General features: G+C 47.9%; 1 protein-coding gene and 1 non-coding gene across 4 annotated transcripts; one reads left to right on the forward strand and one right to left on the reverse strand.

The window, feature by feature from the left end:
- The first annotated feature begins 929 nt into the window (after positions 1 to 929).
- LOC119289283 (phospholipase D beta 1-like) lies at positions 930 to 10817 on the forward strand. 3 transcript variants are annotated; one of them, XM_037568660.1, is made up of 9 exons: positions 930 to 1850; positions 2274 to 2474; positions 2683 to 2931; positions 3057 to 3125; positions 3216 to 3363; positions 3446 to 3594; positions 3707 to 3868; positions 9420 to 9617; positions 10365 to 10817. In XM_037568660.1, the coding sequence occupies exons 1-9, from the start codon at positions 990 to 992 to the stop codon at positions 10662 to 10664; spliced, it is 2337 nt and encodes a 778-aa protein (XP_037424557.1). In that variant the 5' UTR covers positions 930 to 989; the 3' UTR covers positions 10665 to 10817. The 3 variants fall into 3 exon arrangements, with proteins under 3 accessions (XP_037424557.1, XP_037424549.1, XP_037424543.1); XM_037568652.1 differs by lacking the exons at positions 2274 to 2474; positions 10365 to 10817 and adding an exon at positions 5363 to 5474 and having other exon boundaries at positions 9420 to 9558; XM_037568646.1 differs by lacking the exon at positions 2274 to 2474 and having other exon boundaries at positions 931 to 1850.
- Positions 8049 to 8180, reverse strand: LOC119296252. The gene has a single exon (XR_005145043.1). It is a non-coding gene; the product is annotated as a small nucleolar RNA Z247 (small nucleolar RNA).
- Positions 10818 to 15688: the final 4871 nt, after the last annotated feature.

The raw sequence follows: 15688 nt of genomic DNA on the forward strand, positions 1-15688 counted from the left end.
CTTGCAAAACGATCATATATTATGGGACAGAGGGAGTAGTTTATAACCTCTCTCTCATACACATCAATACATATATCCAACTTACTCTTTATAATCACTCTCATACACATCAATACAAATCAACAAGCTTGACTTAGGCTTTTTACTAATACTTGCCTAAACTTCAGTAAAACCTCTATTTCCCCAATGTCTTCGAGGAGATCTTTGCAGACACATCTTTCTTTCTCATGTTCTCCATGATTCCTCGCATGACTGTACAATTAGGTCAATTTCAGGCGATGAGTTGATGGGGAGCAAGACGAAGCAACACAAAATCAGATGAGACGGAGAGAACTAAAGCTATGGCGATAACAAGTTGCTGGTCTGTGGATCTTGATATAATTTTTATTATTTTTTAGGTTTGTTGTATTGTCATGATTAAAGACAAATAGATTGAAAGTTTTTTAAAAAAGACAAGTTGTCACGTTTGCGTTTTGTGGTTATCCGTCTCATGTTTGTTTGGCGAATGCCATAAGGACAACTGTCAAGGGGTTTGTCAAAGGTTTCAAAGTACTTCCTCCGTCTCAAAATTTTTGTTTTAGATTTGTCTAGATACAAGTGGTGCTAGTATGTTCTGCGTGAACACGTGGAATTTGGCTATAGTTTGAAATTTATTACAGTGTCTCAAAACAGACATTAAGTCGTGGAATTTTCTTGTTGAAAAATAATAACACTAGGAAAATCCGTCGGGGAGTCCAATTGACGGACCGCCGTCGTGTTCCCGATTTAACTTCCGTCGCATTTCCGCCGTCGTTGTCGGCGCCGACGACTCTTCCCTTCCACACCACCGTGCGGCTGCCGCTCCTCGCCTCGTCCCCATCTCGCCGAAGACCCCACGGCTGCCGCAGGTCCCGGTCCATTTCAGGCCGACTGGTCGACGGGGAGCGAGATGAAGCCGTACAGGACCAGACGACCCCAAAGCCCGGAGGTACTGGCGGAGGCGGCCGGCGATGGAGGGAAGCAGCCGCCGCGCCGGCAGCGCGAGGGCGTCGCTCAAGGTGGTGCTGCTCCACGGCAGCCTCGACATCTGGGTGCGCGACGCGGGGGGCCTCCCCGACAAGGGCGTGCTCTACAAGAAGTTCGGCGACCTCCTCGGCCTGCGCATCGTCGGCTCCGTCGCCGGCAAGGTGCCCAGCGCCTCGATGACCAGCGACCCCTACGTCACCGTCCAGGTCTCCGCCGCCACCGTCGCCCGCACCTACGTCGTGCCCAACAGCGAGGACCCCGTGTGGGCGCAGAACTTCGTGGTGCCCGTCGGCCACGAGGCGGCCGAGGTCCACTTCGCCGTCAAGGACAACGACGTCTTCGGCGGCCAGGTCATCGGCGCGGCGGCCATCCCCGCCGAGCAGCTCCTCTGCGGGGACAGGATCGAGGGCGCCTATCCTCTGCTGGATCCCAATGGCAAGCCGTGCGCTCCCGGCGCGGTGCTGCGGCTCTCCATACAGTACACCCCGGTGGCTCGCCTCACAGCGTACCACCGTGGTGTCGCTGCTGGGCCGGACAGCCATGGAGTGCCAAATGCATACTTTCCTCTGCGCCGTGGCATGAGGGTGACCCTCTACCAGGATGCACATGTGCCGGAGGGCTGTCTCCCGGACATCCGGCTTGACAATGGGCTCCAATACCAACATGGGCAATGTTGGCGCGACATGTACACCGCCATAATCCAGGCACGGCGGCTGATTTACATCGCCGGCTGGTCGGTGTTCCACACCATTCGGCTCGTGAGGGACGGGGCCAAGGAGGTGCCGGTTCAAATATTGCTCTGCCCAAGATCTGCTGGGAAACGTCACAGCTGGGTGAAACAGAAGGTTATTCTTATTATTATGTCATATAACCATTTTGCTTATCTGTTATTGTAGATCATCTTTTGTTGGAGACTGAAAGTATTATGTTCAGTGCACCTAGCTAATGTGTGTGATTTTAGTTTGTTTGCCATCCATTATTTTTGCAACCATAAAGTTATATTATGCTGCTGCCTTATATTACTTCATAATATCAGTTCTTACTATTTACTACCTCCGTCCCAAATTATAAGATGTTTTGGTAGGCTATATTTTAGCCTACCGAAACATCTTATAATTTGGAACAGAGGAAGTATTATTTAACCAGGAAACTAAAATATATAGCTGCACACAATTTAAATTGTTTTTGTATTTATTTTCTGAAGTAATCTTGTATTGTATCAATTCTTCAGTGCCATTTATTTATCATATGAAGATTTTGAAAACTAGGAAACAGGAACAACATATAGTCATCATCAGAAAACAGTTATCGTGGATGCTGATGCTGGTGGTAATAGGAGAAAAATAATTGCTTTTATTGGAGGCCTTGATTTGTGTGGTGGACGCTACGATATACCTGGGCACCCTCTGTTTCGGACTCTTCAAACTTTGCACAAGGAGGATTATCACAATCCAAACTTTGCTCTAAGTGTTTGATTCCTTTGTCATGTACTACTTGTGTTGTGTGTTACCGGAGTCTTCTTTTTTTTAAAAGAGTAGGAGCCTTATGTGCTGTTTACCTTTTAATCATTGAAAGGAGATCATCTTAGGTCAGGAAGAATAATTGCATCATGTCTTCTGCTCAGTGTTTATTCAAATCTCTGTTCTGAAAGTAATTATCCTTGTCATCTGTTTACAGGTGGTTGATGCTCGTGGCCCAAGGGAACCATGGCATGACTTGCATTCAAAAATCGACGGTCCAGCAGCTTATGACGTTCTAAAGAATTTTGAGGAGCGTTGGTTGAAGGCATCGAAACGCCATGGTATTAAGAAGTTTGGAAAATCATATGATGAAGCACTTCTCAGGATTGAAAGAATACCTGATATCATAAACATTAGCGACACATTATATTTTAGCGATAACGATCCTGAGGCATGGCATGTTCAGGTAATTGCAAAATTCTGTAACTGGAGAGATCTCTCTTTTCAAAAACGAAACTCAGGAATCAAGGGTTTTCCTTGCTTCTCGTTTCAATTTTTGGGCATTTAGCTCTCTTGTACTTTGATATTCAGGTGTTTCGATCTATTGATTCCAACTCTGCCAAAGGATTTCCAAAGGATCCACGAGAAGCAACCAGAAAGGTCACTGAATCAATTAAAGCAGCACCACCCGCTAACATTATGTTCTGCAGCTTGCGTGCTTCTAACTAACACTCCTGTTTTGGCTAACAGAATCTTGTTTGTGGAAAGAATGTACTAATTGATATGAGCATACACACAGCTTATGTGAATGCCATCCGGGCAGCCCAACACTTTATTTATATTGAGAATCAGTACTTCATAGGTTCTTCATTCGATTGGGATTCAAACAAAGATATTGGTACAGTATTCTTCTCATGGAAGTACAGAATACACCAAATACCTTGATTGACTACTCAAGATTGCAATGTGTTTTCTTTCAGGGGCTAACAATCTAGTACCAATTGAAATTGCTCTCAAAATCGCAACCAAAATTAAGGTGAACCAGAGGTTCTCTGCATACATAGTGCTTCCTATGTGGCCTGAGGGTAAACCAACTGGTCACATAGCACAAAGAATTCTTTACTGGCAGGTTAGATTGGGCACCTTTATTTGTGCCATGTTACTTGTTTATTCATTATGGAGCATCTCGGTTCATTTATATTGTGGAATCGCTAATTTTTGCTCTTCCTCTGGCATTGTAGAACAAAACAATGCAAATGATGTACAAGATAATATATAGAGCCTTGAAAGAGGCAGGTTTGGATGATGTATATGAGCCTCAGGATTATTTGGTCTTCTTTTGTCTTGGCAATCGTGAAGCTTCTGACAGTCCCAGCGCTTCAAGCACAGCAGATAGTCCTCAGGTGAGAATGATGTCTTGTTTTCCTTTTAAGTCTGAACACATTGTGCTTGTGATCCCTGAAAGATTGGATAAAGCGTATGCCTCTGGCAGGGACGCGTTGCATGTTATATAGGCAAAGAGGTTTACAAGATTTGGTAGTTAGGTTATGTTGGATTGATCCTCAAGAAAGAAACACAAGATGAGGATGAATCCTAACCAACCACAACTACCGGTTACAACACCACGCAACACGCTAGCCTACCGGGCGTACCGGGCGTATATACGGTTTATACTTATACCGTATATACATGTTACAATGTATTCTAACACGCCCCCTCAATCATAACTTCACCAAGTTGAGATTGCTCTTAAAATCTTCCAATTTTCGCCATGACAAGGCCTTGGTAAACCCATCAGCAACTTGATCACCTGTGGGTATAAACCGAATGTCCAGTAGCTTGCTAGCTACTCTCTCTCGAACAAAATGATAGTCAACTTCTATATGTTTAGTTCTTGCGTGAAACACTGGATTTGCTGACAAATATGTGGCACCAATGTTGTCATACCAAAGACGAGCAACTGGCGAATGAGCAACTCCAAGTTCACGCAGAAGAGTTTGGACCCAGATAATCTCAGCAGTTGCATTGGCTAATGATTTATACTCTGCCTCAGTACTTGACCTTGAAACAGTAGCTTGCTTACGTGCACTCCAAGAAATCAGGTTGGGACCAAAGAACACACAGAAACCTCCTGTTGATCTTCTGTCATCAGGACATCCTGCCCAATCAGCATCTGAGAAGGCACTAACAATGCTGCAAGCTGACTTTGTGAATTTTAGGCCTGTACTCATATTACCTTTGAGATATCTCAAAATCGTTTTAACTGCTGTCATGTGTTGAGAGGTGGGAGAATGCAAATACTGACAAACTTTGTTCACTGGGAAACAAATATCCGGTCTTGTCAATGTCAAATATTGCAAAGCACCTACCATACTTCTATACCTTGTTGATTCTTCGGCCCCCAAAGGTTCTCCTTGTTCCTTTGACAGCTTTTCAGAAGTTGAGAGAGGCATGTTTGAAATATTGCAGTTTGTCATACCTGCACGTTTCAATATATCCATGACATATTTTTCTTGGGTCAGAAGGATGCCATCTTTTACCTTCTTAACTTCAATTTCCAAGAAATAATGTAGATCTCCTAGATCCTTCAAGGCAAAATCTCTTCTCAAATCTGCCAACAAAGCTACAATTGCATCTTGTGATGAGCTAGCAACAATTATATCATCAACATAGACTAACATAAACATAATAGTCTTTCCTCTTCTAAAAAAGAACAGAGAGGTATCCCCTCTTGATGGTTTAAAACCAAGTGCTTGAAGTTTGTCACACAACCTGGAGTACCATGCCCGAGATGCCTGTTTTAGACCATACAACGCTTTGTCAAGTTTGCAGAGATGATTTTCCTTGCCTCTAATTTCATAGCCAGGTGGTTGTCTCATATAGACTTCTTCCTCTAGAACGCCATGGAGGAACGCATTCTGAACATTCAATTGCCTGAGGCTCCAGTTACTGGATACTGCAACAGAAAGAACAAGTCTGATAGTAGCTGCTTTAACAACAGGACTAAAGGTATCTTCATAATCTATACCGTATCTCTGTTTGAAACCTTTTGCTACTAGCCTTGCCTTGTATCTGTCAATTTGATCATCTGCCTTTCTTTTAATCCTATAGACCCACCTACAATCAATGATATTTTTATTTTTTATTGGTGGGACTAAGTGCCAAGTCTTATTTTTAATAAGAGCATCATACTCATCATTCATGGCCCTCTTCCAATTTGTATCATTCAAAGCTTCTTGCAAGTTATGAGGTTCACCAGTAGTTGTCAGACCACCAAAATGAGGTTTGAGCTTGTCATACCTAATTGTGCCATCTGTACGAATTTGAGGTTTTAAAATGCCATGTTGTGACCGTGTTCGCCGGGTTGGCACATCAGGAGCTGCAGGTGCATGCGGCACAGAAAATCCGCCCGAGGAGGGAGGATCCGCATGCGATCCCATGTCAGCGCGCGATCCCGTAGCGGATCTGTCGCCAGCGACAAAGGATATCTCATCCTGTCGGGGCAGATCGACGTGGGAGCCCGTGCGCACGTCTCCCTCGCTTGGTTGGCCCACCTGGCGGCCCGTGAGAGGGGAGCCGATTGGCCCACCTGACGACGCGCTGTCGGGAGATTCAGCGGGCGGCCCAGCGCGCGCCACGCGTCGTTCCCGCGGCGGCGTCTGCGCAGTCGATGCAGATTCGCCCCCTGGTCCACCTGCGTCGCCTGCGCCTGCTGACGCTGCAGGCTCGGGATCGCTGCCCGCAGCACCTGAATCCTCCTCGTGTTCTGCAACAGTTTCGTCTTGTTCTGGCTGCATAAAATCATGCACAAAAACTGGATTTTCTCCACTGTTAGCAACAGGATTAGGGCAAAAATTAGCCTGTTGATCAACTACAGGTTCGTCCCCATGATCAAAAGGTGTAGACTCAGGAAGTAAAAGGACTTCTGACCGGAGAGGGGTGCATGCATTAGGATTTAGATTTGCAAAGGGAAAAACTGTCTCATCGAAAATAACATCACGGGATATGTATACTCGTCCAGCAGCAACATCTAGACATTTAAAACCTTTGTGAAGATTGATGTAGCCAAGAAACACGCACTGTTTGGAACGAAATTCTAACTTTTTAGAATTATAAGGGCGAAGATTCGGCCAACATGCACATCCAAAGACCCGAAGAGAATGATAATTGGGTTGTTCTTGAAATAAACGTGTCAGAGGAGTTTCAAAATTAATCACTTTGCTAGGGGTGCGATTTATCAGATATGTAGAAGAGAGGAAAGCCTCATCCCAAAACTTCAAGGGCATGGAGGCATGGGCTAAGAGAGAGAGCCCTACATCAACAATATGTCGATGTTTTCTTTCTGCTGATCCGTTTTGCTGATGAGCATGGGGACATGAAACATGGTGAGTGATTCTAACTAACGAAAAAAGGAATTTAGACGTTCATACTCGCCACCCCAGTCTGTTTGCATAGTGATTATTTCCTTATTGAACAACCTTTCAACAAGGGTTTGAAATTCATGAAAGACTCTAAACACTTCGGATCGGTGCTTAAGGAGATATATCCACGTGAATTTGCTGTAATCATCAATGAAAGACACATAATAGTTTTTCTTATTGATAGAATTACGGGCAGGCCCCCATACATCGGAGAAAATTTGCTCTAAAGGAGCTTTAGACACACTGTTTGAACTAGGATAAGGAAGTTGGTGACTTTTGCCCATTTGGCATGCATCACACACTCCTTCTTTATTCAAATCGCTACTAGAAAAGGGAATATTATTTTGGCTAAGAACATGACGCACTATGGTAGATGACGGATGCCCTAGCCGACTGTGCCACCTTTCAACAGGCAGTTTATTGGCACCAAACGCTTGCTTGCTTGAGCTAAAGGGAGCCGATGATACGGGGTAGAGACCTTGTCTACACCTGCCGCGCAGAAGAGTTTTCCTCGTTCCCTGTTCCTTTACGAGAAAAAAAGTTGGGTGAACTTCAAGGAAAGTATGATTATCAGTGGATAAGCGATGGGCGGAGATAAGGTTTTTGGCGGCATCGGGTACATGCAAGATATTCTTAAGATGAAGATCACGAGTAGGGGTACGAACGGTAGTGTGACCAATATGACTAATTTCCATACCTTCTCCGTTCGCAGTGTGGACTTGATCGTTGCCGTGGTACTTGTTGTGGACGGTCAACTTGTCGAGTTCGCTGGTGATGTGATCGGTGGCGCCAGTGTCCAGATACCAGTTGGTATCTACTCCATAGGACGAGGTTGTGGCAGATTCGGTGCTCTTCTCGTTCTTGGTGTAGGAGATGTCGAAGCGCCGGTAGCATTCGAGGGCGGTGTGATTCGTTCTCTTGCAGATCTGGCAGACAACCTCAGGAAGATCATCGGCTCCTCCGTTGCCGTTGCGTTGCCGCGGCCTCCATTGCCACGACCACCGCCTCCATTGCCACGGCCTCTGTTGCCACGGCCACCTCCTCCATTGCCGCGGCCACCATTACCGCGGCCAAAGCCACCGCGGCCACGAGAGATAGTGTTGGCGGAGGACTGGGAGGAGTGGTTTCCACCTTCGAACATGGCAAGACGCTTTTCAAAACCGCTCAACTGAGAGTAAAGTTCATCTACCTTGATTGGTTCAGTCCTCGCGGCGCAGATGGACGAGACAAACGAGATGTAGTCGTAGTCTAGTCCGGCAAGGATGTAGGAGACCATGTCATCATCGTCGAGCGGCTTGCCTGCTGAAGCCATCTCGTCGCCCAGCGCTTTCATGCGCCCGATGTAGTCGGCGATGGTCGCGGTGCCCTTTTTGGTGGTGGAGAGGGCGATCCACGTGTTGACAATGTTGGCCTGTGTCTGGGAGAGGAACATCTCCCTGATGGCGGTCCATGCCGCGGCGGCCTTGGTGCAGTGGGCGACTTGGATCATCACAGGTGGTGAGATCGAGTTGAAGATGAAGTTGAGTACCTGTGAGTCTTGCGCCACGGTGACAAGATACTCCGGGTTTGGTGCATCTGTCGGCTTGCCGTCTTTATCGGCGAGCTTGGGCTCCGGGAACGGGTGATCAGGGTTGAGGAGATCGACCAGCTGTGCTCCACGGATGGTGGCTAGGGCTTGCGCGCGCCAGACCAGGTAGTTGCCCCGGTGCAGCTTGTCAGCGATGGGAATGAGGGCAAAGGCGGCGGTGGCGGCGGAGCTGGAGCTAGCCATGACTAGGTTTGGATGTTGGAGAGGAAGTTGGCTCTGAATACCATGAAAGATTGGATGAAGCGTATGCCTCTAGCAGGGACGCGTTGCATGTTATATAGGCAAAGAGGTTTACAAGATTTGGTAGTTAGGTTATGTTGGATTGATCCTCAAGAAAGAAACACAAGATGAGGATGAATCCTAACCAACCACAACTACCGGTTACAACACCACGCAACACGCTAGCCTACCGGGCGTACCGGGCGTATATACGGTTTATACTTATACCATATATACATGTTACAATGTATTCTAACAATCCCTGGCTGTTTTGATTCATCCCAGGAAGGTTGAAATGTTTGAGTTTTCAGTTGCAATATAATAGTAGAGAAGTTAGATGCGTCAAACTTAATGCCCTTCACCTGGACAGAACTTGACAGTTCTGTGTTTGTCTCGGAAAAGTATTGACATGGTTATGTTAGCCTCTATGATCCATGATGCACCACAATGCCAAAGGTTCAGATCCTTTTTTGTCTCTTGCTTCAGAAGGATGCAAGCAGGAGGCTCGCGAATACCCCCATCCAAACATACAAACATAGGATCGACTTTTGATAGGTCTATATGCGGGTTTTGCAGGATGCCCACCTGCATCCTTATAGCATATGGGTTTTATTTTGAATAGCCGTGTGACATTAGTTCTGAAAGGAGATTGGTATAAGGTCTTGTGATTTTTGTCATATTTTCTTTGACCTTGGACATAGTACTCATTTACACTTTACTGTTTAGGAACAAGCTAGGAAAAATAGGAGGTTCATGCTGTATGTACATTCAAAGGGCATGATTGTGGACGATGAATATGTGATAATTGGATCAGCTAATATCAACCAGAGGTCCATGGAAGGAACCAGAGATACTGAGATTGCTATGGGAGCGTATCAACCACAGTACACCTGGGCAAATAAAATTTCTGCCCCTCGTGGACAGGTAATCCTGTTATGCCTCATTTTTCAAGCTCTTGCTTCTGCATAACATTTAGAGTGAATTCCATTTTTTACCTTGTAGTTGTACATTTGTGACACATATTACCCTATTTAGCGGAACTTTTATCGAAATGTCAGATTTTGGAGACTTTTAACACGGTTTTACCCCAGTTTTACATTTTGTCTGTTTATGGTCGATAGGATTGGCATGTTGCGTCATTGATTTGTAAAAAAAACTGTAAGGATCGGAGGGCATCATTGGCGATCTTGTCCAAGCTTCTCTTGTCTATCTGTTCCACTCCTTGTGGCCGTCCACATGTTTTTGGATACAGGGCGTCACCTCACACCTTACCTGATGGACACGCGTCAAAAAACAAGGGTCCAAAGATTTCAAAAGGGGTATTCTAGACGAATTTTCACTCGAAGGGGTAATTAGTGTCACAAATGAATAAATATGGGGTAAAAAGTGGAATTCACTCTAACATTTATTGGTACTTGTAGGACTGACATGTCTTCATTGGCTGATTGGCTCTGTTTTTCACCTGTCGTTTTTGCCATTACATGACCTCAGATGCACCCGTTTGATATTTACATTTTCTTTTATTTATTGGATTGGAATAGCAAGAATGACACTAGCACTTCTGATGCCAACTCTACTAGTACAGCTTTTGATGCATTAAAGCTAAATAATTTAGTGAGTTATGACGCAACTGATATATCTTGAATTGTTCTCTAAATAAAATTTGTGTAGGTTTACGGGTACAGAATGTCGCTCTGGGCTGAGCATATCGGAGCTATCGAGGAAGACTTCAACCATCCAGAGAGCATAGAGTGCATGAGGCGGGTTCGACATCTCGGGGAACATAACTGGGATCAGTTCGTTGCCAATGAGGTGACTGAGATGAGAGGGCACCTCTTGAAGTACCCTGTAAGTGTTGACCGTGAAGGCAAGGTGAAACCCTTGCCAGGATGCACGACATTCCCAGACATGGGCGGGAACATTTGTGGCTCTGTCCCCTTTACACTCATCCATGATAACCTCACAATATGAATTTGGTTGTGCAAGTATGTATAGTTGCTAGTGGTTTCTGGGGTAGCCTGGACAGGTAAAATGGCAATTTTATAGTATCTTGGATGTTGTTAAGGACGAGCCGTGAGAATTGTTAGTTATGTTCTTCAAGTAGTATGATGTTAGTTGCCCAAAGCTATGATCCAAATAAGTTAAGCTTTTTCGTACCAATACTAGGTAGAAATATGATTGGATTTTTTTAAACATATTTTGAACCAAAAAATTGAATGAGCAACTAAAACTACAAATATTAATGGTTTTAACTAGCAAGATGATGTGGCCGTCGATTTTGCCATGTGTGCACTTACAAGCGGGACTCGCCCATTAGGAATCGTGTAAACATAGTTTTTTTTTCAAGAAATCTTTCAATCTATTCATCAATTATTAAGGTAGTACAAAAAACATCAGAAGTAAAAATTACATCCAGGTCTGTAGACCACCTATCGATGAGTACAAACACTGAAGCGAGGCGAAGGCGTGTTGCTGTCCATCGCCCCTTCCTCATCGGAGCAGGGCAAATATTGTTATAGTAGACAGTTGAAAAGTTGTCATGATAATGCCCCACAGGACTAGCACACTAGAACATCAACCGTCACCAATAAATAGAAGTGTAGATCAGAAAGATCCAACCTGCAGACACACATATGTAGACGAACGAAGACTGGATCCAGACAGATCCACCGAAAACAAATGCCGACCGCATCCCACGAGATTCGCTGCCACACGCCCTCCGGCGACGGTAGAAGCATCGCCAGGACGGGAGCTAGGCTGCGAGGACCTAAACCCATCAAAAAGAAACCGCCGATACCTTGTCTTCTTATCATAACACAGATCCTAACAAAACTCAGAAAAACACCTAAAACCGGAGCTCTCCCGCCGGCAAAGGCCGGCATCCACCGCGCCTCCATGGTCTAAGGACCATCGGAGACGAGGCGGACCGGCCGCGGTGGCGACAAGAAGTAGAGAAACTCTAGATGAGAGTTCTTCGTGTAAACAGAGTTAAGCGATGGATTAGAGTTAGATGCAAAGGGTTGCATCAATATGCGGTGTCTTGGTGCAACAAACCCTAAGGGCAACTTCAATGGGGCGGCCCATTTCGTCTGCTGGCGTTCGTTTGGGTCAGCACGGACAGAAAAAGCGGCCCAACGCGCCGACCCAAACGGACGCACGTCCGCTTGCCGTCCGCATGTCGACCCATTCCTGGCCCAATTTTGAGCCGGATTTGCATCGGCGCGGACACGAGATGAACGCGCGCGCCTACTCCTCTTCCCAGGCCCGCCGGTCGGTGGCAGCCACTACCATTTTCCCTCAAAACCCTCCCGCCCCTGCCCCACACCCGCCATCGACGACGCCATCGACCTTGACGCCGCCGCCGACCCCACCTCGTCCGGCCGCCGCCCCGTCCGGGAAAGGCAAGCCTCGTGCCCCGCGCAAGACCGCCGCCGCGGCCAAGCCAAAGAAGCCGCTGACTCCCACACAGCGGGCAATGGAGTCGGCCAAGAGGAAGGACCGAAGGCACACCGTGGACGCGGGGGATGAGGCCGCCGCGCAGGCCCCCATCATCGCTGCTGCGCGGCAGGAGGTCACCAACACCCGCGTCGCAACGGCAATGAGGGAGGCTGTCGGTGTCAAAACCGGCGGATCTCGGGTAGGGGGTCCCGAACTGTGCGTCTAAGGAGGATGGTAACAGGAGGCAGGGGACACGATATTTTACCCAGGTTCGGGCCCTCTTGATGGAGGTAAAACCCTACGTCATGCTTGATTTATTCTTGATAATATGAGTAGTACAAGAGTTGATCTACCACGAGATCGGAGAGGCTAAAACCCTAAAAGCTAGCCTATGGTATGATTGTATGTTCTCCTGTGGACTAAAACCCTCCGGTTTATATAGACACCGGAGGGGGCTAGGGTTACATAAGGTCGGTTACAAAGGAGGAGATATACATATCCGTATAGCCTAGCTTGCCTTCCACGCCAAGTAGAGTCCCATCTGAACACGGGACGAAGTCTTCAATCTCGTATCTTCATAGTCCAACAGTCCGGCCAAAGGATATAGTCCGGCTGTCTAGAGACCCCTTAATCCAGGACTCCCTAAGTAGCCCCTAAACCAGGCTTCAATGACGATGAGTCCGGCGTGCAGTGTTGTCTTCGGCATTGCAAGGCGGGTTCCTCCTCCGAATACACCACAGAAGAGTTTGAATACAAGGATAGTGTCCGACCCTGCAAAATAAGTTCCACATACCACCGTAGAGAGAATAATATTTCCACAAATCTAATCTGCTGACCGTTTTGGCAGCATGACATCACGCCATGGCCCGGTAATTATTCGAACCGTTTTTCTTTAACCAGCCCCGCACATAACGCGAGGCGGTTTGTTGACACGTCTTGTCAAAGCAGGGATCGTGTTCCCCTTATTACGGGATTCTCATCAATACGGACGTGGGTAACCCAACCGCGCCACCAATTACGGCGCTTAAGGGATAAGTGAGTTTTACCAGGCTAGTGGGGGCGCATGGTTTCATCCGCCCTTATAAAGGGATAAGGTCTCACCTTTTTCTACCCACGCCTTCTTCCTCCTTGCTTATCCATTCTTGCGCACTCGAGCTCCAACGCCCAAGTCCACATCCTTCTCCTCAACTCTCTCCAAACATGTCCGGAGCGGGAGGCAAGTGGATGGCCTCCTCCATTACGGAGGGACATATCAAAAAGCTACGTGGAGCCGGATACTTAGCCGCGGATATCGCGCACCGGCTGCCAGCCGCGGGGCAGGTCGTCCCTACCTCGGAACCTCACGAAAGGGTGGTTTTCCTCCCCCACTTCGTCCGCAGACTGGGGTTTCCCCTTCATCCATTCGTCCGCAGCCTCATGTTCTATTATGGGTTGGACTTTCATGATTTGGCCCCAAATTTCATCCTCAACATGTCGGCGTTCATCGTCGTGTGCGAGGCTTTCCTCCGCATCCAGCCCCACTTCAGCCTGTGGCTGAAGACCTTAAATATCAAGCCGAAGGTGGTGGGCGGCCAATAAGCGGAATGCGGCAGAGCCATGGTGGGCAAAATGCCCAACGTTATATGGCTTGAGGGCTCCTTCGTGGAGACCATAAAAGGGTGGCAATCGGGGTGGTTCTACATAACCGAGCTGCGCGACACCAACAGGGTGGCGGTCCCCGAGTTTCGATCCGGATTCTCCACGCGGCTCACTTCCTGGAAGGAGAAGGGCCTGTCCTGGGGTTCATCGGTGGAGCTGGACGGACTCCAGAAGTGTATCCGAAATATGATAAGCAAGAAACTTAAGCTTGTCAACATAGTCCAGGTCATGCTCTTCCGCCGGATCCTCCCGTGTCAACAACGGGATTTCAACTTATGGGAGTTCGACCCGGCCCAGCACCAGACTCTACACGAGCTCTTCGACACGACGCACAAGGATGTCTGGAGGGTGCTATTCAAGGGTGCCGAGGTCCCTCCTTCTCTTACCAAGGACCGTGGGTTAAGCGCGAAGCGCCCTGCGAATCGGTAAGTTATGTACATCCGGTAGGATATTTATTTCCCATAGCTTAACCATGTGCGGGATCTGAGCTCCCATGCCTTTGACAGGACTGGGTGGAGACATCGGAGCAGATTAACTGTCCGGCCCCTCTGCCCGAAGACACTGCGGACGCTCTCCTGACGAAGATGCTGACTCCGGCTCCTTATGAGGTGCCGGAGAAGACCAAGAAGAAGGCCAAGGGAACCCGAAAAAGTTCCCGGCGCCAGGTGGTATCGGACTCATCGTCCGATAACTCCGCGATGCACTCCTCCCATGAAAACGAGGAGGAAGATGAAGATGCTCCCCCTCCAGCCGGGGGAGACAAGAAAAGGAAGGCCGCCCCAACCGAGAAGGCCGAAGGGTCCAAGAAGGGAAGGACTCTTCTTTCGGACTGCTCCACCACCGCCGCCGAAGGCGAAGATGAGTGGCTGCTCAGGGCCAAGCCCCTGGCGAAGTCGTAAGTATTCGGATACCAGAGTAACTCATAGCATACCTTTGTTGCACTACTTCTCCTAACGCCGAATATGATTATGCAGACCGCCCCAAGCCCGTATTGACGTATCCTCGTCGGACGGTTCCTTGGACTCGTTGGATATGAATAGCGATCCACTTCCGACTGCCTCCTCCCCTTGCCCTACGGACAATGCCGAGGTATTGTCTCAAGAGGCACCGGGCCGAGGGGAGACAGTCTCGGAGGTGCCTCAAGGCGACCTTCCAGACTCCGGGAGCAAAGGGAGTAAGGCTCCCGGGGGCTCCAAGTTCGGCCCTCGGCCGAACACCGTGCCGGAACCTCCAGTGGTTCCGGACTCGGGCAGGCGGCCCCCTTCCAAAAGGGGCAAGACGCCCATGCCGGTGACCTCTGTCCATCTAGAGGCACCGAACAACCTGCTGGGAGCGCTTCGCGGTGCTTCCATACACGAAGAGCACCGCACTATTATGAGTGCGGTGATCAAGAAGGTTCAGTCCGCCAAGAGCGAACTGACTGAAGCCTGTGCCAGCCTTCTAACAAGCTTTGAGGTAAGTATTTAAAATATAGGAAAAATATTACCGCATAGACAGTAGCCCTTGATGCTCTGTTTGGTGTTCACAAAGAAAAGCCGAATAGAGGATCAAATAATATCTGCAGAAGTCTAATATAAATATGTCTATATGAGTATGCAGGCTTCGCTGCTGACCTCTGCCGCACTGACTGCGGAGGTCGCCGCATTGAAGCAGGATCTCGAGGGGTCCGAGAAAGAGCTCGACCTTGCCAAGAGGCAGCTCGAGGAGAACAAAGGTAAGTAATACCTTGTCTATATATATAAAAGAAAATGTGGTTGCGAAATGACAGGATCATCATGAATGTGCCAGGGGCCACGACCGAGGTGGTGACCCTGAAGCAAGCGCTGTCCGAGGCCGAAAACAAAGCAGCCCGGGAGCGCACCGAGCGGGAAAAATAAGAGGTACGGGTGGGCGAGGTGCAGCAAGAGCTCCAGGCTCTC

Source organism: Triticum dicoccoides, chromosome 1A, assembly GCF_002162155.2.
Source record: "Triticum dicoccoides isolate Atlit2015 ecotype Zavitan chromosome 1A, WEW_v2.0, whole genome shotgun sequence".
Lineage (NCBI taxonomy): Eukaryota > Viridiplantae > Streptophyta > Magnoliopsida > Poales > Poaceae > Triticum > Triticum dicoccoides.